This window comes from Teleopsis dalmanni, chromosome X (assembly GCF_002237135.1).
Source record: "Teleopsis dalmanni isolate 2A chromosome X, ASM223713v2, whole genome shotgun sequence".
Lineage (NCBI taxonomy): Eukaryota > Metazoa > Arthropoda > Insecta > Diptera > Diopsidae > Teleopsis > Teleopsis dalmanni.
Window position 1 is genome coordinate 47,486,850 of NC_051848.1, and position 27,341 is coordinate 47,514,190.

The 27,341-nt window shown below is 30.1% G+C and overlaps 1 protein-coding gene across 2 annotated transcripts; it reads left to right on the top strand.

Annotated features, from left to right (window-relative positions):
* The first annotated feature begins 776 nt into the window (after positions 1-776).
* On the top strand, positions 777-26,373 carry LOC119688906 (protein cappuccino). 2 transcript variants are annotated; one of them, XM_038103574.1, is made up of 8 exons: positions 777-1,092; positions 7,012-7,131; positions 10,495-10,662; positions 18,692-18,855; positions 20,545-21,406; positions 23,457-24,434; positions 25,782-26,079; positions 26,158-26,373. In XM_038103574.1, exons 1-8 carry the CDS (start codon positions 927-929, stop codon positions 26,264-26,266), a joined length of 2,865 nt encoding a protein of 954 aa, XP_037959502.1. In that variant the 5' UTR covers positions 777-926; the 3' UTR covers positions 26,267-26,373. The 2 variants fall into 2 exon arrangements, with proteins under 2 accessions (XP_037959502.1, XP_037959503.1); XM_038103575.1 differs by lacking the exons at positions 777-1,092; positions 7,012-7,131 and adding an exon at positions 10,099-10,343 and having other exon boundaries at positions 26,158-26,371.
* The last annotated feature ends 968 nt before the right edge of the window (positions 26,374-27,341 follow it).

The following is a 27,341-nucleotide window of genomic DNA, read 5'->3' on the forward strand; positions in this document are numbered from 1 at the left end:
ATATTAATAGTGCTTAATAATTTACTTTAAACCACACTGCCAGCGATTGGCATTTGCACAAAGAAGCAACATAAGAAAGAAAAAAATTAAGCATTTGGTTTGGAAAAGGGGACTTCCCCTAACAGCAAAATGCATTTATACTTAAAACAAAAATTCGACTTATAGAATGCACTTTCCCATATTCCTATTGGTAGGGGAAAAAACTTTTGTTCGAATTATAGAGAAATTCGAGTTATAGAAGTTCGAGTTATGGAAGCAGAATTGTGTATAATTTGCTCTCTAAAACCTTGGTGCACTGTTTTTGGTTCGAGTTATGGAAGTTTGACTGTATTTATTTATTTATTTATTGCACTTATTTATTATTTTTGGTTAAAAGTCTTCAGTTTTTTTTATTAAACATTTTATAAAATTTTCACAATGGTAACATCTAATTTACATAATTTTTATCTAATTTACCCCAATCGAAATTCTGGTAAATACCAACATTCGTTGCCATACCGAGATAATATACAATTTCCCTCAATTTACTCGAACTCGCACACAGCCCTAATAATGCATAAACATATCTTATGTGTAGTCATATATTATATCAAAATCTGACCGTCTGTAGGGCATTTAATGTTAGTGTTGATCACAAAAAGAGCAGAACTCTATTTATCTTCACCTATTTCGCCGTCGATTGCTCAAGTACAGGCTCATCACTGTGCTGATGTTGCTGTAGCAATGAAACTTGTGAGCCGCAGCTTTTACAAATTTCCAGTCATAAATCAGTAACGTTGTATATGTAGGAGACGCCGGAATAGAACGGTTGGGTGACGCTAATGATAAAAATACGTTGAATTGGGGGAAAAAAAACAAATGATTTCTTAAGTTTTGAAATTAGTGTAAAAAGTTTACTAAGATAAAATAAGAATGCAGAATTTACAATGCAAGAAGAAAAGTGTGTAAGCAAAGAATTTATTTCTAATAATGTGATGCTGCAAACGGATGCTCGGACAACTCCGAATGGATTGCAATCTCCACGTATAACGCATCACAGGCAGCAAAGGACACGATCGGAAATGACTACGTCGCCAACAGTTGTCGGAACAGGTCAGAAGAGTTAAATTCACACATTTCAAATCTTCTCAATAACATAATAAATTGTAAAGTTTATTAAAAAAAAAAACAAAAACAATTCAAAATGCACTTCCTCTCCCCATTCCCGCATTGTTTACATCCAAGTCATTTAAACTTCTTTTTTATAATGAAATAATTTTGTTTTTAATGATTTAACCTTTTTTCTAACAAAATTGTTGCAGTTTTTATTATACAATAAAAAAACAGTGATTACACTATAAAGCTATTCGTTTCGGTAGTTGTAATTGTTTTTATGCACGAAGGTAGTGTAAACTGTTTGTGCTGTAGTTATATGGAACAATGTGGGTTCGTCAACCGCCGTATCAGTTGTTACATTTTTTATAACTCCAAGGTATTGTGTATCAACGCATACAATACCTTGGAGTTGCTTGTGTTTCAAACGACTGACTTTTTTTTTACTTTTTTCTGCGGATTTATGCTTTGCGGCGTTTTAATATTTCCTGCTTTAACCAAAGTCAGATCGGCGTCCATTCCAATGAATTAAACACAAAAAATAATAAAACAAATCAAACTTTGAATAACACAACTCCAGAGATCATAGTATTACCAGAGATACATAATTATATATGTACATATCTCTGCTATTACTGCATACTAAATAATAAACATATTTACATATAAATAATACAAAACATTGCACTTTTTTAACTCTCTGCGCTCTTCTCGATTTGGTTACGCTCTCGCTCTCGTTCTCTTTTACTTATTCCAATTTGGCCCAACGGCTTTTTCTATCTTTTGTTTGGCTTTGGATTTTTGATATTGTTTTTGTTTATATTGAAACTTCGTGGGAGTATATTAAATTTTGTTTTTGTTGTACTTCTCAAATATTTGCTTTCCAATATCATATTTATGTACCCTCCATTGAATAAAATTAATTAATTTTTTATTTTGTTTCGTTTCGAATTCATAAATAACGTTAACTGAATTTTGTATTATTGTCACAAGACAAAGAACACTGAATCTAAAAAGTATGAGCACAGCGCCATTTACAAACTTTGCTTATACAAAAATTAGAATAAAGTTATTATTGCTACTTATGGTATATAAAAAAGTATTTTATGTCTTACTGAAAACAAAAAAAAATATTTCATGACCAATTTAAAACAAACAAATATCACATTACTTAATACATATTGTTAAATAATAATTAATTTAATAATAACTAAAATACATATTATTAGATAACAATTCATTTAATAATAATTAAAATATTATTCAGTAATAATTAATTTTACAATAATTAAAATACATATTGTTAAATAATAATTTATTTTATAATAATTAAAATATTTTTAAATAATAATTAAAATACATATTGTTAAATAATAATTATTTTAATAATAATTTGAATATTATTAAATAATAATTAATTTAATATTAATTAAAATATTATTAAATAATTATTAATTTAATTATACTTAAAATATTATTAAATAATAAATAATTTTATAACAATTAAAATATTTTTAAATAATAAATAATTTAATAATAATTAAAATACATATTGTTAAATAATATTTAATTTAATAATAATAAAAATATTATTAAGTGATAATTAATTTAATATTAATTAAAATATAAAATAATAATTAATATTATAATAATTAAAATATTGTTAAATAATAATTAATTTAATAATAATTAATATATTTTTAAATAATAATTAATTTAATAATATTTTACTTTATTACTTCATACAAAAAAGTATTATATTAACTTTAAACAACAAAATAACCCATCAATTTTATTTTAAATGAAATGATGAAAAAAACACGATTTATTAAACAAAAAAGTTTAGGCACACCTAAAATAATTCCTATTGATTACCATTTTATTGATCCAAAGTATCGACATTTAAGCATTACTTAGCTGAATGTCTTCATGGGTTTTATAAGTGCTCACTCCGTTTACACATATTTTTTTTAACAATATAGTTTATGACTAATACATTGAGTTTTTTTAATTTTAATTTTTACTTAGACTATATGGACTATATATAGACTATATAAAGACTATATATTATATATGGGTGCAAATAAAAGTTTAATATTTATTATAAAACTGGTGACTGAAGTAATGTTTTAGCTCCTAAAAGCTCAATTAAATATGCTGTAAGAAATTAGATGCCCCGTCCTTTCTTTTGCAGTGGATAGCATCGAAAGTCAAAGTGTGAGACTTAAATCCATAAAAACTACCTCTTAGAAATGTGAACTGGACAAATTTCAGTTATTGGACTGTAAAGGTCAAGAAATTAAACCCTATTCCAGTAATTAAGGAAAAGGTAGAGATTAGAATAGAGAATGTTTAGCACTTAGACAACATATACATCTAAGTTAAAATTCATAACAAGTGAGGGGAAGAAGTGAGGATGCAGTAGTAATTGCTGACTAGAAGTGAACTCAGTGCCAGGCGTTATTGTAACCATAATTGGTATTGTAACCATAATTGTAAAGCAGGATTACTGAAGAGACACGTATGATGTCGTTCAATAAAGCACCAGAAATTGAGCAGGTTTGTATCCTATATTATTAAGTTGTTGACTGGTTGTACCTTATAGAAAATAATGCATTCGATGATATATAGTGGTATAAAAATAGGGGAAATGGTAAATAATAACTAAATTTTGGATTCATGACGCCAGCGTAGGATAAATTTAGTATAAGCTGACACAAATTCTCAGTTTGTATCAATGTTTGTAATGCATTTCTTCGTATGCTTAATATTTGGAGATCGGTCTTAATTAATGTTTTTTTTTTACTTTCTTCATTAACATTTTTAAAATTCGGTATCTTCGAAATTAACCTTATAGTGAAGAATAACCCATCGCTGAACAATAAACAGGAAATATTTTAAATGATTATTATGATAAAACATATAAAATTGTCTATTTAAACCTTTCTTTTAAATCATGCATACTTAACAATTTTTATATCAATAAGGACTATATTATACTATAGACTATAGACTATATTGTACTATATTATATAGCACAAAGTCGTATCACATACTTTTCTTATTTCTATTAATCCGAAATTTTTTCTGTCCAACAGTAACATACATATATTTAAATAAAAAGTTTTTTTCAAAACATTTACACCAATTTGTTAATTCTACTGTTGTTGTTGTTGTAACCCGCTGGAACCTGCTTCTGAAGTTCCTTAGAGAGTTTTTTAACGGCACTTAGTTGTCGCTGGCTCCGATACATAGACCTGGCCGTTCTTGGAGACTGTTAAACTATTAGCATCTATCTGTGCTAATAAAATGAAACAGTGCATAGGTTGAGTAGTCATAAAATTGATTAGAAACCTAAAGTAGAGATAATTTAAATATTTTCGATGAAGATACTTAAGTATAATAAAATCGATCAGGGATGGAAAGCGATCTTAAATGAAAAAGAATACTTTTATACTGGAAAGTCAAAAGTCACACTTGAAGGTGATATTTGATTAACACAGATTTTTATTAAGATATATATATTACCAAGAAGGTATTGTGATTTTAATGTATTTTTTTTTATATGAAATATACTGCAATAGGCATTGCATCCTTAAATGTCTTACATACAGTAATATGGATGCAAGTGACTTAAATGATCTCTGGCAGTTATTCTGTTCTTATGGAATAAACAAAATAAAAGACAATTTATGATTAATATTTAACTTAAGCAGAAATATTTAAGCTTTGCAAAGTACAATCTTTTTTGGATTCAGACTATAAGTATATATAAAAATCATACTATGTCTTGTAATATATTTTTTAACAGATTAATTTGAATTTAAAACGTTTATATTCATCTGTTGACTATATATTAACACATGTGAGCCACAATTAAGAAATTATATGATTTTTTTTTAATAATCTAAATGTTCTTAAACATTCCAACTTCTCTATGCATCTGAACCAACTGTTTGAAGATGTCGTTGCTAAAGGTAAATAGTATAGATAATAATCCTGTAGAAATGTATGTTATTTTAACTATTTTCAGGAGAAATGTTACATATTTTCACAACTATTTGGGATCTGTACGAGTATTTATTTCCGACTGGTTCATAAAGGTAGAGCTAACAAAAAGGCAGCAAACGGTTATACTATAAAATATTTACAAGAGTTCGTTCGTTTCGTGAACGAGAGGTTACATCAGTTGAAACTCTTTTCTTAAGGATCGAAACAATATATGTTACTCTTTACATTAACATGAAATTTTTTGAAATTTTTATTTTATATTTGGACGATCAAATTTTAATATTTGATGATGTTGTTGCCAAACACCGACCTGAAAGCAAGTACAAAAAATATTGCATTGCAGAATATGGGAGAATTGAGGATATGATGTAGTGTAAGTTAGGATGAAAAAAAGGTGTAGATATTTAACCTGAAAATAGATAATGGAATTTGTGATTAACATGAATGTTAACATTAACTTAAATATTAATATAAACTTAACATTTATATCAATATTTGCTTATTTTATATTTTGTGTTGATATATTCTTAGTCATATATTCAACCTAAAAGCCTATAATCATTTCTGGAACTCATCTAAATTTCATAATTTATTTATAAAATATTTATCGTACATCAAGGAACATTCATACTGCGTTTTAACAATATCGCAAATATTAAGCTAATATATATGAAATGTATACACAATGTCACAATGACATTGTTGAAGTTTTCTGAACAATTTCATTCAGATCTTGCATCGCAAAATTTAGTGAAAATGTGTCTCAAATTTAAATATTATTACTTAAATTATTTCATTAAGTTTAACGTCATTTCTTAATAATGGTGTATGCATTTTTTTAGTGTAGTTTTGACAAGATCGTTACTAACTTAATAGAAATTGCAATCATATGACCTTCATTTGTCAACACGTTACTAAATATTTTTTCACCCTTTCGCGCCCCTATCACCAATAAGAAAAATACAATTTCTAGATAGTATATAAGTTAATTAATTTGAATTAGAAACTGTCTTTATATTCACTTGAACACAGAACCTAAGTTTGAGTTGATGCAATTTTACATTAAAATAAATTTTAATATTTTTGAAAGAATAAAATAAAAGTGCTCAAAGCCAATATTTTGTGAAAAATATATTTAAAAATAAAGAAATTATATTTTATGTTTCAAATAATTGTGTTGTTTGATTTATATTTAAATTCATTTTTTTTTATTTATAAAAATGCACAAAAATTTAAGTTGCGGACGTTTGTAGGGTGAGCATCTACAGGTATTGAACTAGACCGCTAATCAGATGATTGAGCTGAAGTGGTCCAAAAGGCCATCTGTTGAAATAATTGATTCTGGTTCGGAAAAGATCTATTTGAAACCACAGAAGAGTGTTCAATCTGCTGCAACTTTGTAGTAAATAAACATATGCTGTGTATATCTACGACAAAGAATCGGTCACCGATGAAGGAATCAGTTCAAACTGGAGCCATAGATATTTCTGAGCCAATCAAAGCTTAGAGCATTTTGATGTTCGTGTGAAAACATCTGAACATTACCTAGTCTTCGAACATTTGCTGCTGTATGCTGTATTCACTATATATAATAATGGGAAGTGGCTATAATTTTGTTAATGGTTTAATTTAATGTTTTTAATATTTATTTTAAATTCATTTAACTACATTATCATTAAATTGCAAAGTTGAAATCTGTTCTACATATTTCTAAAATCTTTACATAAATCTTGTTAAATAACATACAGTCAAACATATAAGCTGTGATAAAGCTAGGATCACCACCTGTATAATTGCTTGATACATTCTTACCACTGTTCAAACCATATCAACTAAATAAAAACAACAAAATTCTTTTTAAAAATTTTATTGCAATGTTAATTTATAATTTTTTAATATTATTTACAGGTAGTTCTGATGAACAAACGGTGCTGCTAAACAATAATGACATTTTCAATATTGCCAAAGCAAAAAAGATTGATTTGCAGAATCTGTCTTCACGTTTCTCTCAAGACAGTCCACTTACAGGTGAGTTCACAAATTTTTCTCAAATTATTGAGCATATCTTAAATTCAATCATGCAACTTTAAACGGTATAGTACCTCAAGTGTTTAATAGTCTAACTGACAGCATTGAAAGAGCTTTTTACTTAAATTGCAAAAAAAAAAAAAGATCCGGGAAAACCTGAAATCACAAGTTTGTAGAAAATATCTAAATATAGATAAATAAATAAATGGACAGTAAATAAATTTGAATGCTAAGGTATACCCTATCAAAAAAGAACTTTTCATTTAAAACGTTGCTTTTAGTAGCTTTTTCTGACATCTACATCTCTTTCTCTTCGTTTCTCTCCCTCTCTTTCTCTCTTTATATCAATCGTTCCCTTTGTTTCTATTACTCTCTTTGTTTCTATCACTCTTTATCTTTCTATCACTCTCTTTGTTTCAATCACTCTCTTTGTTTTTATCACTCTCTTTGTGTTTATCACTCTCTTTGTTTCTCTCTCTATTTTTGTTTTAATGTCTGTCTTTGTTTCTTTTTCTACACTTGTTTCTCTCTTTAACTTTGTTTCTCTCTCTATCTCTGTTTCTCTCTCTGTCCTTGTTTCTATCTCTGTTTTTGTTTCTCTCTTTGTCTTTGTTTCCATCTCTATCGTAATTTCTCTCTGTCTTTGTTTCTCTCTCTCTTTCTCTCTCTCTCTCTTTCTCTCTCTCTCTCTTTCTCTCTCTCTCTCTTTCTCTCTCTCTCTCTTTCTCTCTCTATCTCTTTGTTTCTCTCTCTCTTTCTCTCTCTTTGTTTCTCTCTCTCTCTTTCTCTCTCTTTGTTTCTTTCTCTCTCTTTCTTTCTCTCTTTCTTTTTTCTGTCTCTTTGTATGTCTATCTCTCTTTCTTTCTTTCTCTCTTTCTTTCTTTCTCTCTTTCTTTCTTTCTCTCTTTCTTTCTTTCTCTCTTTCTTTCTTTCTCTCTTTCTTTCTCTCTTTCTTTCTTTCTCTCTTTCTTTCTTTCTCTCTTTCTTTCTTTCTCTCTTTCTTTCTTTCTCTCTTTCTTTTTTTTCTCTCTTTGTATTTCTATCTCTCTTTGTTTCTCTCTTCCTTGTTTTTCACTTTCATTTTCTCTCTCACTTGTTTATCCCATGCTATGAGGAAAATACATGTTATACAGAGTGTCACATCAGTTTGTTAATTTCGTACTTTTACTATCACTTTTTGGTTGTACCTAAATTTTGAAGAAAATATACTATATTCATATAACACGACTTTAACTAAGTGCCAAAGCGCAGAGAGCTTCGGCTCTCATGATCCAATTGTAACCATTTTTTCTCTCACTGTCAGTTTTTTAATTTGCATTGAAAATAACAACAAATTTGATTTTGACGTGCCCGTGACACTCTACATAACATAGGCCTTAGAATTTTCTTCTTTTTTTGATTTGAAGCATTTTAACAATTTAAATTTATTTGTAAATGACTATGTGTAATATAGCATATTGGACTCATATAGAATATAGAACTCATTGTAAACCCAGCTTGAGCTAATTGTTTTGGTTTGTGATTTGTTGTTGTTCATCCACTGAACAATACCTATTATCGATATGTTAATGAAATGGACCATATGAAATGCACCATAAATAGTGTATAATGCAGAAGCCATTATAATACGCATTATAGTATGTTTCCATTGCCTTCATTAAAGCAATGTATTTGCATTTGTCGCTAATGAAGCTGATTTACTCTACAAGAAGCTTTAGTGCAAATCAACGAATTTAAGATTAAATTAAATGAAATTACCCCAAATATATCGAATACAATTGCAAAATATATTTCCTAAAAGGGAAATGAAACAAAATGTAAAAAACAAAAAACAAACAAGTCAGGGGTAAGAATTTCTTAAAATGTTTGTTTGTTTATAAATAAAATATATACTTAATCTGGACAGTTTTTTTGGCATACCTCTTCCTAAAATTTCTTCGTTCTTTTCTAAATAATTTTCTTTTCGAAATTGTTGTTGAAAGTAATGCTTATTGGTTGTTTTTAAAAATTCCTAGAACTAGAAATTCCTAGAAACGATTCCTAGAACTTTCACAGAACCTTTTAACACATACAAATTCTTTCACATGTAATAAATCAACTTATCGCTATGGGAATGACCAAATTTTAACTTTATTAATATCAGTTGATTTAGCTGCAGTGGGAACATGTTATTAGTTGATAAGGTAAAAAAAACCATAACATTGAAATATAGTTCCGTACGAAATTCTCATATATCGCACAGAATTTAATTTGAATATAACTAGTTTTGATCATTTTGAAATATATATTTATTATTATATCACGAATAAGGGAATATGTATAGAATGTCCGTTTTTATTTTTACATAGTATTTCCATTTGGACTTATTCAAGTTTGGAAGTAAGATCTTTGTCAACAACATATTTCTTAATTGATCGCCTTGATAGTTGCTTATGAAAAATGTTCCAACCGTATATATAAAAATCAAATTGTCCTGATGATGATCAACTGGTGCCCAAATTTCGGCTTGATTCAATAAAAATGGTCAGTTTGTTTCGACCGCAGGGACTGTACCCTAGCATCGACCGCCAATTTAATGCATGTAATATATGTATAAAAGGTAAAATATATACTTGGAAACAAGCGGAGTCAATTATACTTTTTGACGTAGACTCAACATTATGGAGTAGAACATAGAAAATTAATATTAAAAAGTGCAACACTGTCTGACAAAAGACCTTTGATAGATGGAGGCCAGGCCGTACAATAACACCTTTGTTGATCTATAGGAATATACAATTACTAAATAATATGTAAAATTTTTAATTTTAAGCAATCCATTTATATTTTTAAGTATAAACAAAAACTATTTGGTTTGACATATTCTTGTTTTAAGATCATATTTTTTTATTAGAATCAAATTAAATTCGTAAAATTGTTGAAATTGTTTAATAAAAAATGTTCAAAGGGTGCAATCTCGTTCTTTATTTAGAATTTTAGAAAAAAAATAAATTTTTACTTCCCTTACTTAAGCGAATAATATTTTCTAAGACGCGGTCTCATTATTATTGACTTAGAAAATATAACAATATTTAAGATACTTAAGAATTAAATAAGTATCTGAATTCAGCTCTTTCGACACCGATCCTGTTCTGTTGAGTGTCACTATTTTTAAATAGATTGAATTTGGACTCTTTTTATAAGAAACGCTTAAGTTCGTGGAGAAATATTAAGTAAGCATTGATTAAAATGTTTTTTTTTTTTTAATTTTTTACCCTTTTTATTATTATTATTATTGTATTTTATTATTATCATTATTTTATTGTACTTAATTTTTCATTCTTTCTAACATGTACTATTAATTTTTCTATTTTTTTCAAAAAGATGAACGATCACCCAGTACAACCAAAGGTTACGTCCTTAAGAAAGTAGCATCATTCATGGTTGAGAAGACACCACCTTCCACCGCCGCTATAATAAGTGGTGGTGCGAAGCGTTTGCTCTGTTGTGTTCCAGAAAAATTAAACTTCAATGCCTCTGAAAAGTTTGAAGGTAAGTTTATTTAGTTTAAATTTTTGCTAAATTTATATTAATATAATATATTATTTATAATTATGTAAATATTTCCGCCATGTAAATCACATCACGTTTGTGTCAGTTCTAATTACTCTTTCTCTTTCAAGTTTAATAAATATCTATATTGATTAATATAAAATAAAAATTATATATATTAATATAACATATATTGTATTATTATCAATAATATAATATAAATGGAAAAAATTTTTTTAAGACCCCATTAACTTTTTCGTAAAGAAGTTTTTGTTTAATTATAATAATTGAAAGTTATAAATTAATTTTTTAAATAGTTTATATGTATTATATAAAGCTAATATGTATTTTATATATATGTATTATATTATAATATATTTTTAAGTCAATTTTTTAAAGTGAGTTTCTAAGAATTGTGACTCTGTAATTAATAAAGTAATTTTTAGAGAAATTCTAAAACTTCGAATACTCTTTATTCTACCACAAACCAAATATAGTATAGTCCACTTTATTTGTATTACAGTCACTACTTATACTACTTTAAATACATTATTTTACTGTAAAAGTACTGAATTGATTTACTAAAATTGACATTTCGAAACTGAATCTGGATATTCCGATTGGATCCTAAACAATATATTGAATAAAATGATATTTAAAACTTCTCGGCTTGAAGCGCAATACCTAAAAGTTTTAAAGTTTTTTATTTTGTTAATACAGTTAAATTATGAGGATAGCATTTACGATATTTATTTTTAATGTTCTTCCTCAGGGATTTGGTTTTGTTGTTTTTCTTTACAGATAACATTTTAAAAAACCTATTATTACACTTGATGTAACTAACCGGAATAACATACGCTTTTATGTCATGAAATTAAACAAAAGATTAAAATGCTATATTAAAAGTAATAATAAGTCACTCATTTCATATTTCTTTGATACTTAAAATATTTATATTTATAAAGCCTAAAATACTTCAAAGATTGCGTAGAACAATCAAAAAATAACCTAAGAATCATCACGGGATTATTGACCGGTCACTGTAAATTGAATAATTCAATCCAACTCAGACTGCAGATACTGTAGAGAGGAGAGAGAAACTGCATATTATCAGGCCTATTCTGAATACTCCCAGCGAAAAAACTCCCTATTCGCACGCTGTTCCCGAACACACAGCTCCCTTATTCTGAATCGCTAGGGAGACAGCAGTTTCGTGAACAACAACAATTTCAAATTTGTTTTGTTAAATTTTGGCAACCATGCCACTTTTTAATGACGAAAAGTGAGAAAATGAGCAAAACAAAGAAAAGAATTGCGTATCATATGTTGATTTAAATGTAAAAATCGCATTATTTGTTTGCTGCACAAATTATCGGAAATAAATATAAGTTATTTTATGAGTAAATAATAAACAATTAGAAACTTTTATTTTAATGAGTAAAATAAATATATAAAAAGAATTATGCATGAGCAAAATAAACCAAATGCTAAATTCTAAATTTTGAACTCTTTTTTAAACTAATTAAAAAACAACCTTACATTATGATATCAATTCTTCAATGTCTTTATTTTCAAACATTCACTGCTTTTATACAAAATTGGCGTAAATTATAATTTAATTTTTTTATATAATTAGGATAGAAATGTCCTTCATGCTTCAATTAATGAACTAATAATAGTTTATAATTGTGCAGATGTTACAATAAAAAAGAAGCAATGTTTTACCTGCACATAATTGCAAAAGTTTATTTTAACTTATTCTAGGAATCCCATTCATTTCAGAATTTGGTCTCCTTTCATTTTTCTATTGTTTTAAAAACAATAGTTAACACTTTAATTAGTGAAAAAAACCCGTGTTAATAAAATAAATAAATAAAAATTTAAATATTTCAAATTTGTTATAATATTATTAAAATAATAATTTTAATAAAATATATTAAATGAAAATTTTGTTATATTAAATTTATTCAAATAATTTTATTAATATATATGCGGAAAACTAATCAACTCTTGTGGATAAAATATAAAAATAAAACTTTGAAAATATTAAATTTATTGTAATAATTTTATTAAAATAATAATTTTATTAAAATATATTCAAAAATCTGATCATTTTCAGTTACTTTTATATTAAATTAAACTATTTTTAATACTTTTTTAACTTGTCTCCCCAACAATTTGGTAGCGAGAGAATTTGTGCAAAATTAGGAAAAAACTCACATTCGCATGCGATTCAGAATAGGGGAATTGGGAACAGGGAACATACCAAATTTATTCAGAATAGGGGAATTGGGAACAGCGAACAAACTCGCATTCCCTTGCGATTCAGAATAGGCCTGTATGTGTTTGGGGGAGTGCCCGGCACTGATGCACAAGCAGAAGAAACACCTATGAGAGTATTTCATAGACCATAAGGATTCAAGATTATGAAAGATAGACTCTATACTGTCTTTCATTAAAGAAATCGAACTTGTAGAAACATTCTAATTCGGCTAAGGAGCACAATAGGCCTTTTAGGTTTTAGGTTAGACCTTTTAGGCCTTTTCAAATAATAATATACTTATTATGTTGGAGCTTAAGGATTTGACTAAAAGCATACAAAGAAAGTCTGTCGTCGTATATAGCAATATAGATATTTATTAACTGTTGTATTTTGTGCGAGTGTTTATTTCTCTCTCTCTCTCTCATTGTTCGTATTATTATTATTATTAATAGTATATTATATTTTTGAATTTCCGTCCATATAGTATTTCGATTTTCTCTAGTAGAACTGTGAATAGCAGCAGATAGCAGTGTGACATATTATGACGCTAAGTTTTAAAGTGATCTATTAATTAGTTTGGTCGTCTAGATTGACGAATGGCTCCGGGACCAACGAGTAGATCCGGTCATTTTTAAAACCTTTCGATTTTGTTTACTTCAAATTGATTCTGCGATTTCTACCATGAGTAGTTTATTGAAACAAAGATCTCACATAATATTTTATTGTACCAACGAAATTTTTTGTGCCTATTGAAAATATCGACTAAAGTTTATGAAAACTGTTTATCAAATATAAGAGTAGTATAAAATATTTAAAAATTATCGTACAAGACCACTCGACTGAAGGAACATCGATGAAATAAAGGAATTTATATTTATATGAAGGAAATATTATTTATATCAATATAAAAGAATTTATATTGTTGTTGTGATAATCCATCCGGATCACTATTGGGAATAGTGATTGGCTGCGGGACCCAGAGGGCTTGTTCATCCTAGATGCTTTCAACATAAGTATTTTCGAACCGTAGCCATACACACTAAGCGCTATAATGCCGCATTAGGAAATGTGCCAGTGGTAAAATGGAAGCACACCGTATTGGTTAGGTATGCTTATTTCAATATAAAGAGATAAGTTAACTGATAGTATTATGAGGTGTAAATTTCAGAATTTTAATAAAATCTTTTGATAAATTACTTCAGTTAATAAAAGAAGATATAGTATTAAATAATATTTTATGAGAATCTATTTCAATAGAAGAGAAACTTAACACAAATAAAAATTTATTAAAATTAATAATAAATTTTTATATACCTAATTTGTTAAAATTTAAATTTAATTATTCGATAGTACTTGAAGAGAGAAGAGTCTCTACACTTTGCCAATAAATAATTCTATACCAAAATGTGCGCACTACATTTTTAACTGGTCTCTTTACTTGAAATGACGCGTTGAACTGAACAGACTCTTAAGAATAGATACAATCCACCGCTCGTGAACCGCACCGATAGACAAAAATTTGTCTATTCATGAGCGCTTTTGAAAACAGGCATCAATGATGAATTTCACCAATGAATTTACCACTGGGCATTTGGAAATTGAAACCTCTCCCAAACAAATCCCCTGCACTTGTGACTCACAAATAGTGTTTTAAATTTACAGTGAACTTTTTTTACAGTATTTTATAAATAGTATGACAGCAAAAGTCATTTTAATTATCGTCTAACGTATAGATAAGAGCTGCGATTAGTAATTGTGATTGTACCCGTGCGCTGCGCATTAATTGACTTTGACTTTACCAAAATATTTTTTCCACATAAGTCAGTATCTCAATCACTGTTCGTTTATTAGTTTGTAAATATAATAAAGAAAAAAAAGTAATCATTGTAAAGTTCAGAACGGAATTGTATAGATAAATTCCCACAGATCCAACGACAGAAGAGCAAAGATGTGCCGCAAATGATATAAATACATATATCAAATTTTTTTTTTAAATTTCATTATCTCGTTGAGTATTTAATTACTGAGAGCTGAGTTACAAAATTCACCATATCAAATTGGAAACGAAAACAAAAAGACATGTTGCCAGTAATTTACCAGCAGAAGAATACAACGGGAACGATATTATCGCCCACATTTATACAAACACCAAACGAAAAATGTTATCTTTCAAATGTTTGGTGTCAATTGTTTACTAAGAACTTCTCTAATAACCAGGCCTATGTAAACAAACCAGAACACCACGAACAAAACGGAAATTCTAATATATTGCTTCAAACTCCTATGCAATCATTGAACGCAATTACGTGGGTTGATGAAAAGAGCGTGGACACTGTCGATAGTTCGCATATAACAAATACGGTACCATCAACAACTGCAGAAACCAGAACACCAATAAGTGAAATATCAGAAGAAATTTCAGAATCAGATGATGTTGAAAGAACACCGAGAGCTGAAAAGATCCCCATGTTACTAACACCAACAAGAATCAAAATCAAAAAAAAAACTACTGCTCAACCAAAGTCAGCATCAGTGGCTGGGACACTATTTTCACAGTCATCAGATCAAATCGTTATGATGAGCAGTAGCATTCCAGTTCGCGATAGGAAGCTGTGGCACCGAGCATATTATAACCTCTTCTCAATGACAAACGCTGACAATATTCAAAAAATCTGTTACGTATGGCGATTATATGAAGACGAGACTTCTTTGTTTCTTATTTTACGTAAGTTTCACTAGAGCAACCCACAAAACCATTTCCATTGTACCAAATTTATGAAGTTGTCCACAATTTGCATTTCATCTTGAGGTTAGATTTTCTGCAAGCTATATACTTTATAGCTAACTAAGTATAGCTATAACCTTATAGTTAATATTTTATAACTAAAGACAAATTTTATTTATTAAGTTTTGAAATAACTGAACACATTACGCTATAACGAAAGTGAATATAATTATCTATTATTCACTTTAATCAGACATTACAAAAAGTCTGCTGCTAAATATATTTATAATTTTAGATTAAATTACTTTTTTAAGTATTCGCTGGTGTTTCCAAGACAAAGAATTTATTTTAACCAAGAGAACATAGTTTTTAGCTACGACACTATATTTAAATCAGCGGTCACTCTAAGGTTTGATACAATAGTGCTGTACAAGATATCGGTTCGTCTTCAATTTCATGACTCAGGCCTAAAGGTTAATTTTTCAGGTTTTCAAAAATGTTTGTGTACATACAAGGTTAGGTTCAGAAGGCACGCGCTGACAATAGTCAGCACTTGCAGTCAGAGGCATGTATTACCCATTGTGATGTCCTCAAAAAATTTGCTGGGAGAGGCGAGTTGCTAACCTTTGTTATCCTTGTTAAAGCATTTGGTTTTTCAGATGAAGTTGATGAGATCCGATAAGTTTACTTTCGTTATCTCTTCTAAGCTAGTTAAAAAGCGACCCCCAAGACATTGAAGTCGCCTTGTCTAAAGTCCTGTATAGAGACACAGAAAGTGGACTCGTCACCATTGGAGCATAGACGCAATGTCACAATGTCACGTTAGTACTCTAATAAGTACAAGAACTGCAGATTTGCTTAAGCATAAAAGGCTTTTTGTTTTATTTTTGTCCAAAGTAGGCCATAATGTTCTAGCGACCTCGCAGTACAAACAGAGTACTCTTTTCTCACCATGGTTTACATTGTAATATGCTACATTGTAAACTACCAGTAAATTACTGTGCTAAATATAAAATTGAAACATATTAAGTATACAGAATTATCTATTTTGTGATTCCAAAAGTAAATATAAATACAGTTTGAAATTTCTATTTTAATATATTATTTAAACCTCGCCGTTAGTTGTGAAAAACATCGTTCAAATATGCTCCATGACATATCTTATAACAATGGGTTCTTTTGAGGTAGTTTTCTATGACTTGTCGGCACATATCAAAAAATAATTTGAACTAAACCTGTCACTTGTGTGGCACAGCATTTACAGCATTGAGAAGTGAACGAATGTCTTTATACTCGTATTATGCTTTGGTAATAGTAATGGTTTATGGGTTATACTAAGGCTTTTATGTACTGCGAACAGCTTGATCTATTGTGCACCCCTTTGTATTTAGACATTTAGTATCTTGAGGAATCGAACCAGCTCCTTCGGAGGGAGTTTTTCAAGATCTTCATTCTCTAGTTGGCATGCACCTAAAATTTTGTGTCTAAAGGTCCGTCTTTTCGTTGTCTTCGTGTCCTTCGTTTGGGTATCCAAATCAAAGAGACATGGTTCTAGGTGGTTGATTAAGTGTATTGTTACACTCTATAATGTCTTTTGATGAGAATGTGTAGCTGTTTAGAGGTTTGAGAACTGATTGATTATCTGAGAGTATTTTGATTTTAACTTAAGTTATCTTTTAGATAAGATCTCCATGATCATTGAAATTATGCTTTACGTAACCCCACTAAAAAATTTCAGTGGTGACAAATTGCATAATAGTCGTGGCGGTGAGCTAAAGTTGAGGTGGAAAAAGGTAACCTTGAAGTATCTTTTTATTTGGAAATCTTGTGATTATACTATTCTGCAGTTGCCCATAGATAACATAGCTTTTATGTTTATAGGCTAAATTAATTATTCTGATCTCTCTGGCTAAGCTATTATCTGGTTTGCCAAATTCTTTATATACTCTTGAATGACTGAAACAATTTAATTGTCAATGATTCTGACGAGCTTTCTGTTATTTGCTGTGTATTGCGACATCTTCAGCAAAGTAGTTATGAACTCAACTCTATATTTTCAAGAAAGTAAGTATCGAGAAGTATATTTAGGGATTTCTTAGTAATCTCTGTATTCTTCCTATACTTCTCTTTCAGGGGATTAAGACAAAAATGCTTCGTTAACAACAACTTACAGAGCCTAGCTGTGTTGTTAATTCATTTTAAAGCTTCTCTTCCGTCTTGCTGTTTACTCTATAAGTTTTAATTTAGAATTGCAGACATTACTATTTTCCTTTTCTAAATAATTCCATATTTCACCATGGTGAATAGATTTTTCTTTTAAATCAAAAGACCGAAGAAGGATGGCATCATATACATATTTGTAGAGTTTTTCTTCCACTGCTTTTATTGTTCTCAAGAATTGCTGCAGTGCTTGACTTAGTTTCGCTTGTCTGGCTTGATTACACAATTCATTATAGCTTATATCCCTAGGGTTGCGTGAAAGATTTAATATATCATTTGGTTATCTATTATTGAACCTTACTTAGCTATGATCTGAAAGGGATATCTAGTTATATACCATCCAATTCTCTGCATGTAAATTATTTTATTTGCCACCATACTTGGATCAAGAAGTGGTTGATATCTTTGATTTGACCATAAGCTCGGAGATATGAATATGACTAGTTTAACATTTAAGTGAAATAACAAAATGGCTGACTTTTTTTTACTTACTTATTTCCTCCTTTCCCATAATATGCGTTTACAGTTGGTACTATATTCTACAAGAAGAAATACTTTTAATGTATGGCATGGCATTATTTTCGATGCAGGAATTGGGAAGTCAATTGCTATGCTTTACAAAAAAACCCTTTATTAAAGTAAATCTGCATGTACCACAAATAAATTCTGGCAAAAAGTCTTTAAACTATGAATATTGGTTTCGAGAATCAAGTTCATTATAAGAACTTATATAACCAATGACACATTAATACTATGTATTTAAATGTCGCTTTCTAATCTTGATTTTATTTCAAAATTTAATTAATTTTTTTAATTTTCAGGTCACCTGCTTTTAAAATGGTTTATCTCCTCAGTTCCTTTGTCTACGGATGTAAAAATTAGCGAACAAGATCTTAACGCCATAACAATGCATTACTGCAACAATCTCGTTGGTATTGGCGTTTTAAAACAAGTTCCTGAAAAATCTGATTTAGAAGTATTCAATGTAAGTAAATCTGTGACATAGGGATTAGTTTTATTAGTATATATATATTATTGATTAATCATATTTAACTATGAAAAAAATTTGCTCTTATTGGTTCCACATAATTTAATGGGAGCTTAAAAATATGCTAGTGAGAATTGGTGTAAAGAAATGCTTAAAAAATGCAATGACAGATGTCGAGTTATGACGTAGAAAATATGTTTACGGGTTTGTTCTAATATATTGGGATATTGCTCAGTTATTATTACCTCTTCCTGTTTAAAAAAGGTGTCTGTTATATTAACTTTAAATCAATTTAAAAAATATACGTTTTAATCTCTTCCTTTTTTTATACAAACTCGGCATGAAACAATAGTACCAGTAGGGCAACGTTGAACGATCAACTCTATAGAATATGTCCCCGTTTGATTACGAAACAATAAGGTAAAACATACCGCCAAAGATGGATAATTCTCCATCGTAAGAATATGAGTTCTCACATATCCGTTAAAAACAGTAAATTTTTGAAAACCTAAAACATTAAATTAAATGGTTATCTCCAGTAAAAATATGTGATGTGACATCTAATTGCTTATAATTAATTATATCAAAGATTTTAATCGGTTATGGTGTTTCCAACCGAATTAAGGTATGACAGATGGTTCAAAGGCGAAGAATATTTTGAAAAACAAAGCTATTTGCAATTACCAATTATATATTTCCTTATTATTCTCTTTCTTCTTCTCAGTTGATCCTTAAATAAGTGTTTTAAACATAGCCGTATCAAGTAACGGTAATCTTCTATCGCCTATTAGTAGTACCGAATGCTTGTCCCATTCGACACCTGGACCTTCCACCAAATTTTCTTACGCTCTCTACCATGTTTTCCATCAGCGAGTATCGAATCAAACATATTTCTAACCGAAAACGCTGAATTTTAATATTCTTAACTATGTGAATGTTACAGTACAGCTAATATAACTCATTGTTCTCTCGATTTCAATACCGCATATAGTAACATATATCATTTGAAAAATTTTCTTGTTGAATGCCTCTAATACATTTTTATCACTTGATTTCTGACCAATATTTTGCACCATACTGTAAGACATACATGATAAGAGACTTAAAAAGCATGAGTCGATTGTCGGAAAATGTCTTTATATCTCAATCTCTACCCAGGTCAACGTGTGATCTAGTGACAAGGACAACTCTTCGTTGCATCTATAGGCTGACGTTGTTGTTGCCCGCTGAGATATGCTTGTATAGTCTCTCTGGGAGGTGTTGAAGAGCACTTGGTCATCGATGAAGGGTACCTTTGGGAGGCATTTTAAACCCAGAACTGGCTGACGTCATTTTTGGTGCTTAATTCGCATTTTCGATGCGCTTTATTGTAACACTCCTAAAGTTTCAATGCATTTAAGAGTGCTTTTATATGTACAATTTCAAGTAAATCGGTTCGAATCACAACATAGGTTCTGTAATCGTATAAACAGGGTAAGTGTAGACTTGCAAGACCGCATCAGTTTGTATATATAAGAAATAGTTTCCTAAGTAAAACTCTATTAAAATAAGTTGATACTACGTATATACTATGTTTTTTAAGACTTGAAAACAGTAGTTATATATTACAAAATGTAAAAATTGATCTCTAACCAAAAAAAAAAATATGTTGAATATTTAAAATAATTTTATGCTTCTCTTTTTTAGTTAATGAGCACATACCAATGGACGCACACAGAATCACCAAGAGAAACATTTGCGTTGTCATCAACTCCTTCTGAAAATGGTGTACTGAAACTACCCGTCATTACACCAAATGGTAAAACTGTACCATTAACTATACAAACTGAAACGCTACCTGCTGAGGCTAAAAACTCTTTTATTCGATTGCCACGATATATTGCTAATGTACCTAATAGTGAAGACGAGCGTGAAGAATTGCATGACTTGTCAGATTTTTCTATTACAGAAAATCGAGGAACATGCGAACTGTCCGAGTTACTGGAGTCTAATAACAATGCAGTATTCGAAAATGGTCAAAACAAAACTTGGTTGAAACCGAATATGGTAGATCAAGCGGCTCAAACCGACTCAAATGTGATAAAAACTGAGACTTTATGCATTAAATGCAAATCAGTCAATCAAAATTATAAAATTATGATCAATCAGTATGTGCAAGTTAGTGTGGAAGAACTACAAAATGACAAGGATACTGTAGACGACGACGTAAAAAAACAAACATCTGTTGATTCACCTTTTACTCCACCGGTGCCCCCACCTCTTTTATTAAATTCAAACGGAGAGTTAATTATAACACCTGTGCCTCCACCTCCACCGTCTTTTTCTTCATCATCAACTTCAGGTATAATAGAACCGCCATTACCGCCACCGCCACCTATTCCCATCGCTAATATAACACCAGCTCCTCCTCCACCACCAGCTGCCGCGTTGAATTTAGTTTGTGATAAAAAACGTGATACACATGAAGTACCTAGTATCAACACATCTCCTGATAATTTACCTAAACCTCTACCAAGTGCTGTAGAAGGTGGCTGGTTTAAGGAAAATGGTAAGCTTATAATTTACAAATATCAATTAAAACTTATAGTGTTGTAGTCAATATCAAGGATATAGAAGTACAAGTACATGTAGTTTTACTTTCATTCACTGTATCTAATAAGATACTAAAACAGGGAAAACAAGCTGTTTTTATGAATTATCCATTTTGTGTTCTTGATTTGACAATACTATTTTACTGACATATAACATATCAAACAGAACTGTTATCCAGGACATTACAGTAGATGCTTAAAAATTAGAGCTCTTAGAAATGAGAACATTGAGAAATAAGAACTTGATTTTTTTACTTGAGTTTTCATCTGTTTTTAGATTGCTTTTGGTGATCGATGAAATAAAACTAAGAACAGAGCACATCAATACTCGTTATTGAGCATCGTTGTTCTTGTTGTAACCCGCCGGAACCTCCTTGTGGAGTCCCTTTGGGAGGTGTTGAACGGTACTTGGTCGTCGTAAGTAACGAGTGGCTCCGGGACGTAGACCTGACCGTTCTTTGAACCTTGATTGAGCATCGTTCATCTGCGCCAGTTAAAATATTAATAGCTTAAAAAAGTGGTACAAAAAGAGGAAGATGTTTCCCCCTAATCACTTGATCAAACATTCGGTTTTCCGAAAAATATCATTATTTCAAAAGTTAATCCAAAACAGACAACATTATGGATTGGTATATAAATGGTACATTTTTACCAATAAATTTGGAACAAAATAACCCAAATTTAATTTAATTTTTATTCATATAAAAGAATATTATTAGATCGGTTTAGATTTAGATATAGTTGGCACATAACTGCTGATATTGAGAAATGTTTTCGTCAGAGAAACTGTTTTTATTTCCTGATGTATATACTTTAAATTTGGAGTTTAAACATAAGCATATGGTATATCAATGCAACCTGTGTAACAAAATAGATCGCTTCATATGTGGATATGGTTCGCATATAAACCGATTAATTGGCCAGATGTTTTTATTAGGAAGTTGTTTTTGTTTTTCAATGTTTTTGCTTGTAATATTGATCAGCTTTAGAATACAATGTTCCCGGTTAAAATGATATCGATCGGTTCATATTTGAATGAAACTTTCGTATAAAGTGATGCTTCAGATTAATCTTATTATATAGATATAATGTTCTCAAAACTGTTCCACCTTTAATAGCTGACGACATATAAACGTGAAAAAAAACTATATTGCAGCTTTTATTAGTATTTTTATATATTATATTATATATGTATATAATCACATAAATGAATAAAAGAATCAATGTAGATTGAAAATTTTGTGCAAAGACAATGCTAATTGCGAAAACTTACTACAAAAATTGTGACTATATAGTAGGTCCTTTCCGCATTGACTTTTCTTAATTGATAAGTCTAATATTTTGCTTGATGTATATGTCAACAAACAAAATTTTTGCATCTGGTTCAATGAAAATCCACAACAAACACTATATGTTGTGGCATTTGGTCTGCAGGTGTGATAGGTCAGTACTTTTTTGAAACTAAGATGTAATACAAATTTCTAATCTAATCGCTGCAGTCATATAATAACCAACATTTTCGGGTGTAATATTTTTTTCTGAAGGATTATATTTATGCAGACAATGCTCCATCTCTCAGTATGTCTTAGTATGTCCAATTTATTGCTTACTAAGTTTCGCGCCGGTAACTCACCGTAAATTATGTCAAAAGGATTGAGACTGTACTATATCTCTGGAAGGACACTTGACTGATGTTGCATTACACATTTATTGGCAAGGTCCAAACCATATATTCAAATGAAAATTATATCGAAATTTCAATATACCCTATTTACTTTTCGGACCACAAAATACATAATCCTATATAGGGCGAGCAGTAAAAATTATTGATGGAAAAATATTACGGTTAGAAAGAATTTCTTGTAGTTTTACGTTTTTGTTAACAAACATGGAGCCTTATCAAATACAGTAGAAATATTTAAAATTTAAAAAAATAAGTTGTTTAATCAAATTTTTATTGACTAATAAAAATGAATTAATAAAAAAATATTCAATGTTTCCATACAGTTTCGCGTAAAAATGTTTTAAATCCACCAAAGCCTATGAGACCTCTATGGTGGACAAGGATAGTGACATCACCACCACCATTACCTGCTCCTAGCCGCGACGCTCCTGACGAAGGAATAGAAATGGAAAATAGTTCATTGAACGAATCAACTAATAAAATGATATCAAAACAAATTTGGCAGTTAATAGACGACATGAATTTAGACAACTTGGATGAATTTACCGAACTCTTCTCCAGGCAAGCAGTTATATCGGCTGTAAAGCCCAAAGAAAAAAAAGAAGTTCGTGTTAAGACTATTAAGGTGCTGAGTAGTAAACGTTCACAAAGCATTGGAATTTTAGCGCGTAGTTTGCACTGCGATGTTGAAGAAATAGAACAAGGTGTGTGTAATATTGATACATCCCTTGTTAGTTTAGAGACGCTCCAGCAAATTATTAGTATTCAGGGGACTGAAGAAGAATTAGAAATAATAAATGAAGCGGCCAAAGGAGATGTGCCCTTGGATTATCCAGAGATGTTTTTACTAAATATTTCCAAAATATGTATGTTTTCAGAACGTGTGTCATGCCTTGTTTTTCAACAAGAGTTTGACGAAGCTACAACTCAAATATCTCGTAAACTAGAAGTAGTTGAACGAGTCTCTCAATTTCTGATGCAAAATAAAGAGTTGAAACATGTGTTCTCCATTATACTTACACTAGGTAATTATATGAATGCTGGCAACAGACAACGCGGTCAAGCAGATGGTTTCGCACTAGAAATTCTTGGTAAATTAAAAGATGTGAAATCCAATGAATCGCAAACAACACTTCTCCATTTTATTGTACGAACATATATCCAGCGTTGCATTAAGGATGGCTTAAATATTAGAGATATTCCTTTACCCGTTCCTGAACCATCTGATGTCGAACGCGCGGCGCAAGTTAATTTTGACGAAGTTAATCAACAAATCAAAGACTTACAAGAACGAATAAGAGGTATGTATATATTATCATGCAGCAAATGAAATTGAACTGTAAACTATGACATATACTGCACATATATAATATACTGCACTGCACATTTGATCCTCAGTGTTTTGCATTTTGCATAGTTCATGCGGCTAATATATTCAACCAAAATGCTAAAATTAGTGATGAATCCACAATTACCGGTAGTCTTTATAACTGGAAATATCATATTTGATCACTCCTATAGAATATCTTTTAACGACTCTTGTCGTTTTCACTACAAATCACAAGCTCATCTTTGTTAGTTAAGACATTGATTTCAGATGCCCTAATTCTATTTCCCTGATTTCACGGTCATGATAATGGTTGATACCTAGGACTGTACAATTTTAGTGTCTTTAATAAAAATAAGTGATTTCAGCTATCTCTTCCGAAATGAATCGATGATGCATCCTCATCATTATCATAGTTGATACCTAGCACTTTTCTATTTTATTTTCTTTAATGAAAATAAGTGATTTCAGCCATATCTTCCGAAATGAATCGATGATGCATCCTCATCATCGTCATTGTTGGTACCTAACACTTTTCCATTTTATTATCTGTAATGAAAATAAGTGATTTCAGTCATCTCTTCCGAAATGAATCGATGATGAACCCTTATCATTATCATATTTAATACTTAGCACTTTTCTATTTTATTTTCTTTTCTCTCTCGTAATAAATTGAAGAACAATATTTATACATACAGCACCAGAAGTGTTTAATAAGAAAAGAAAATATTTAAAATACTGAAATTTTACACCCCTGATGTCTCGTTTTTTGTAGGATGCTATTATTGTACAGATGCCCAGCTCATGCACGGCGGCGACTCAACACTTTAGGAGCCCCCTTTCTTGAAGATCTTGATCAATTACAAGACCTGAAACTAAATAGCATTTTAGGCTTCGCATAAGGTTCTAGGTGGTTTTAAACCCTGAGTTTTTCCTACATATACGGTAACACAATGGGCTAATATGCCTAGGTGGATCCATCAGGAATCGCCGGTATAATCTAACCTACTATATAGCTACTAGCATTATTTTTTTTTCCTTGGTATGCAAATGCTGCTATTAACCGCTCCCCCATAATGTTTTTTTTCGCTTACGATGGTGTAGTATTAACAGACGTAGTTCAATACGTCTGGTTGTCTGTAATCCTATTTTAATCCTTTGTTTTTTCAGTCTATTTAAAAGCTTCATTAAAGGCTTGACTAAAGAAAAAAATATATCTGAAAACGTACAGCACAATTTATTTATTTATTCGAAAAAATAAATAAAAAAAAATTTACGATTGTGTTTATATTAATTATATTGTCAATTGTTTATTAACAAGGTTGTAAAATAACGGCAGAGCTTGTTGAACAAACTTCCAATGAACGAACACAAGAACCATTTAGAAGTAAAATGAGGGAATTTATCGAACATGCGACTGTTTCAATTAATAATCTTCATACCAAATGGAAGGATTGCCAGAAGCTGTTTATTGACACCATGAGATATTATTACTTCACCCCGAAAACAAAAGCGCTCAAGGATTGCACTCCTGATCAATTCTACGAATGTTGGACTAATTTTTGTAATGATTTCAAGGACATATGGAAAAAAGAAATAGCAACAACATTGACTGAAGTGTAAGTAGTTGCAATCTCTTCAACATAAAGATGGATATTAAAAGCGGTTGTTAATATTTTGTCTCTTTCTTTTTGCAGTATGAACAAACTGAAACAAATACAGAATCAAGTTCGTAAGAATGTGAAAACCACAAATACCAAACCTGGTGGACTGAAAGAACGAATGATGCGTTTGACCAAAAAATAAGAATCAGCATTCCTATACCAGCAGATCTAGACACCTGTACAAAAACCACCACTACAATTTCAACAAAAACTTGTATTAAAAATTTTTGAAACAAAAAATAGTTATAAAATATATTAGTTTTTACAAAAATAAATTATTATTTTTTTAATATAATGCAAGAATGACTAATTAGATAAGTAATGGTCAGCCCGTTGTTGTTGTAGTAAGTTGTGACCAGAAAGCAGATAACATTAAAGAACTTACAAGGCGATTACTTGAGTAAGGATGTAGATGAGTGGTGGTTGACGATGGCAGAGGAGGGAATAGGGAGAAGGTGTGGATTGCAGTGGGTGGGATTACTCAGCGCGTAGATCTCATTTGTTTAATTTTCCGCCTATGCTCGTGTTACAAAATCAGAATTACATACAAAATTACAAATAAATTCCACCAATAATTCTCGGATCCAATATAATTGTTATAGTGTGAGTACTATATGAGCTACAAATTAGAGAAAGCTTTTCGATAGACCTTTCTAAAGCACAGATTAGCTTCATTAGAGGTATACTGTAATGAGTATAAAAATGAGAAAGTGAAGAGGCCATACGTTTACAGATTACATAGCGAGGCAAACGTTACCATAAAATTCACAAAGTAGCAGAAAACCTGGTGTGCCAGCGGAATCGTAGAGAACAACGATCGAAAGTGAGTTAGCTGAAGGACGATATACATGGAACAGAGAAGCACCAGATATAGTCAGATTAAGAAGAATTTCTGAGACCCTATGCCCCACTAGGTGAAGGGGGAAGACAATAGTAGTAGTAGTATACTGTGTTTTTGGTACAATATCTGAGTATCTGAAGCAGCTATAATCATATACGTAGAACGCGTAGTTATAGATTGCACACAAAAGAGACTGAGAAAGTAGATATACGTACAGTGAAAGACACGATCCTATACATATATCAACAAAGAGAAAATGGACGTATTACTTACCTTCAACAATTGCAGTTTGAACTACGGAAACTACTATATAAGTTTCTTAAAGGACGTTAATAAAAAAAAATTAATTATTAAAAAAAAACTTAACTATTAAAAA

Excerpts from the sequence above, each read along its gene's own strand:
- LOC119688906 (XM_038103574.1), top strand. The coding sequence starts at position 927 with ATGCAAGAAGAAAAGTGTGTAAGCAAAGAATTTATTTCTAATAATGTG. Across the intron at positions 1,093-7,011 it reads GCCAACAGTTGTCGGAACAG|GTAGTTCTGATGAACAAACG; the intron begins GTCAGAAGAGTT and ends TATTATTTACAG. Across the intron at positions 10,663-18,691 it reads TGCCTCTGAAAAGTTTGAAG|GTCACCTGCTTTTAAAATGG; the intron begins GTAAGTTTATTT and ends TTTAATTTTCAG.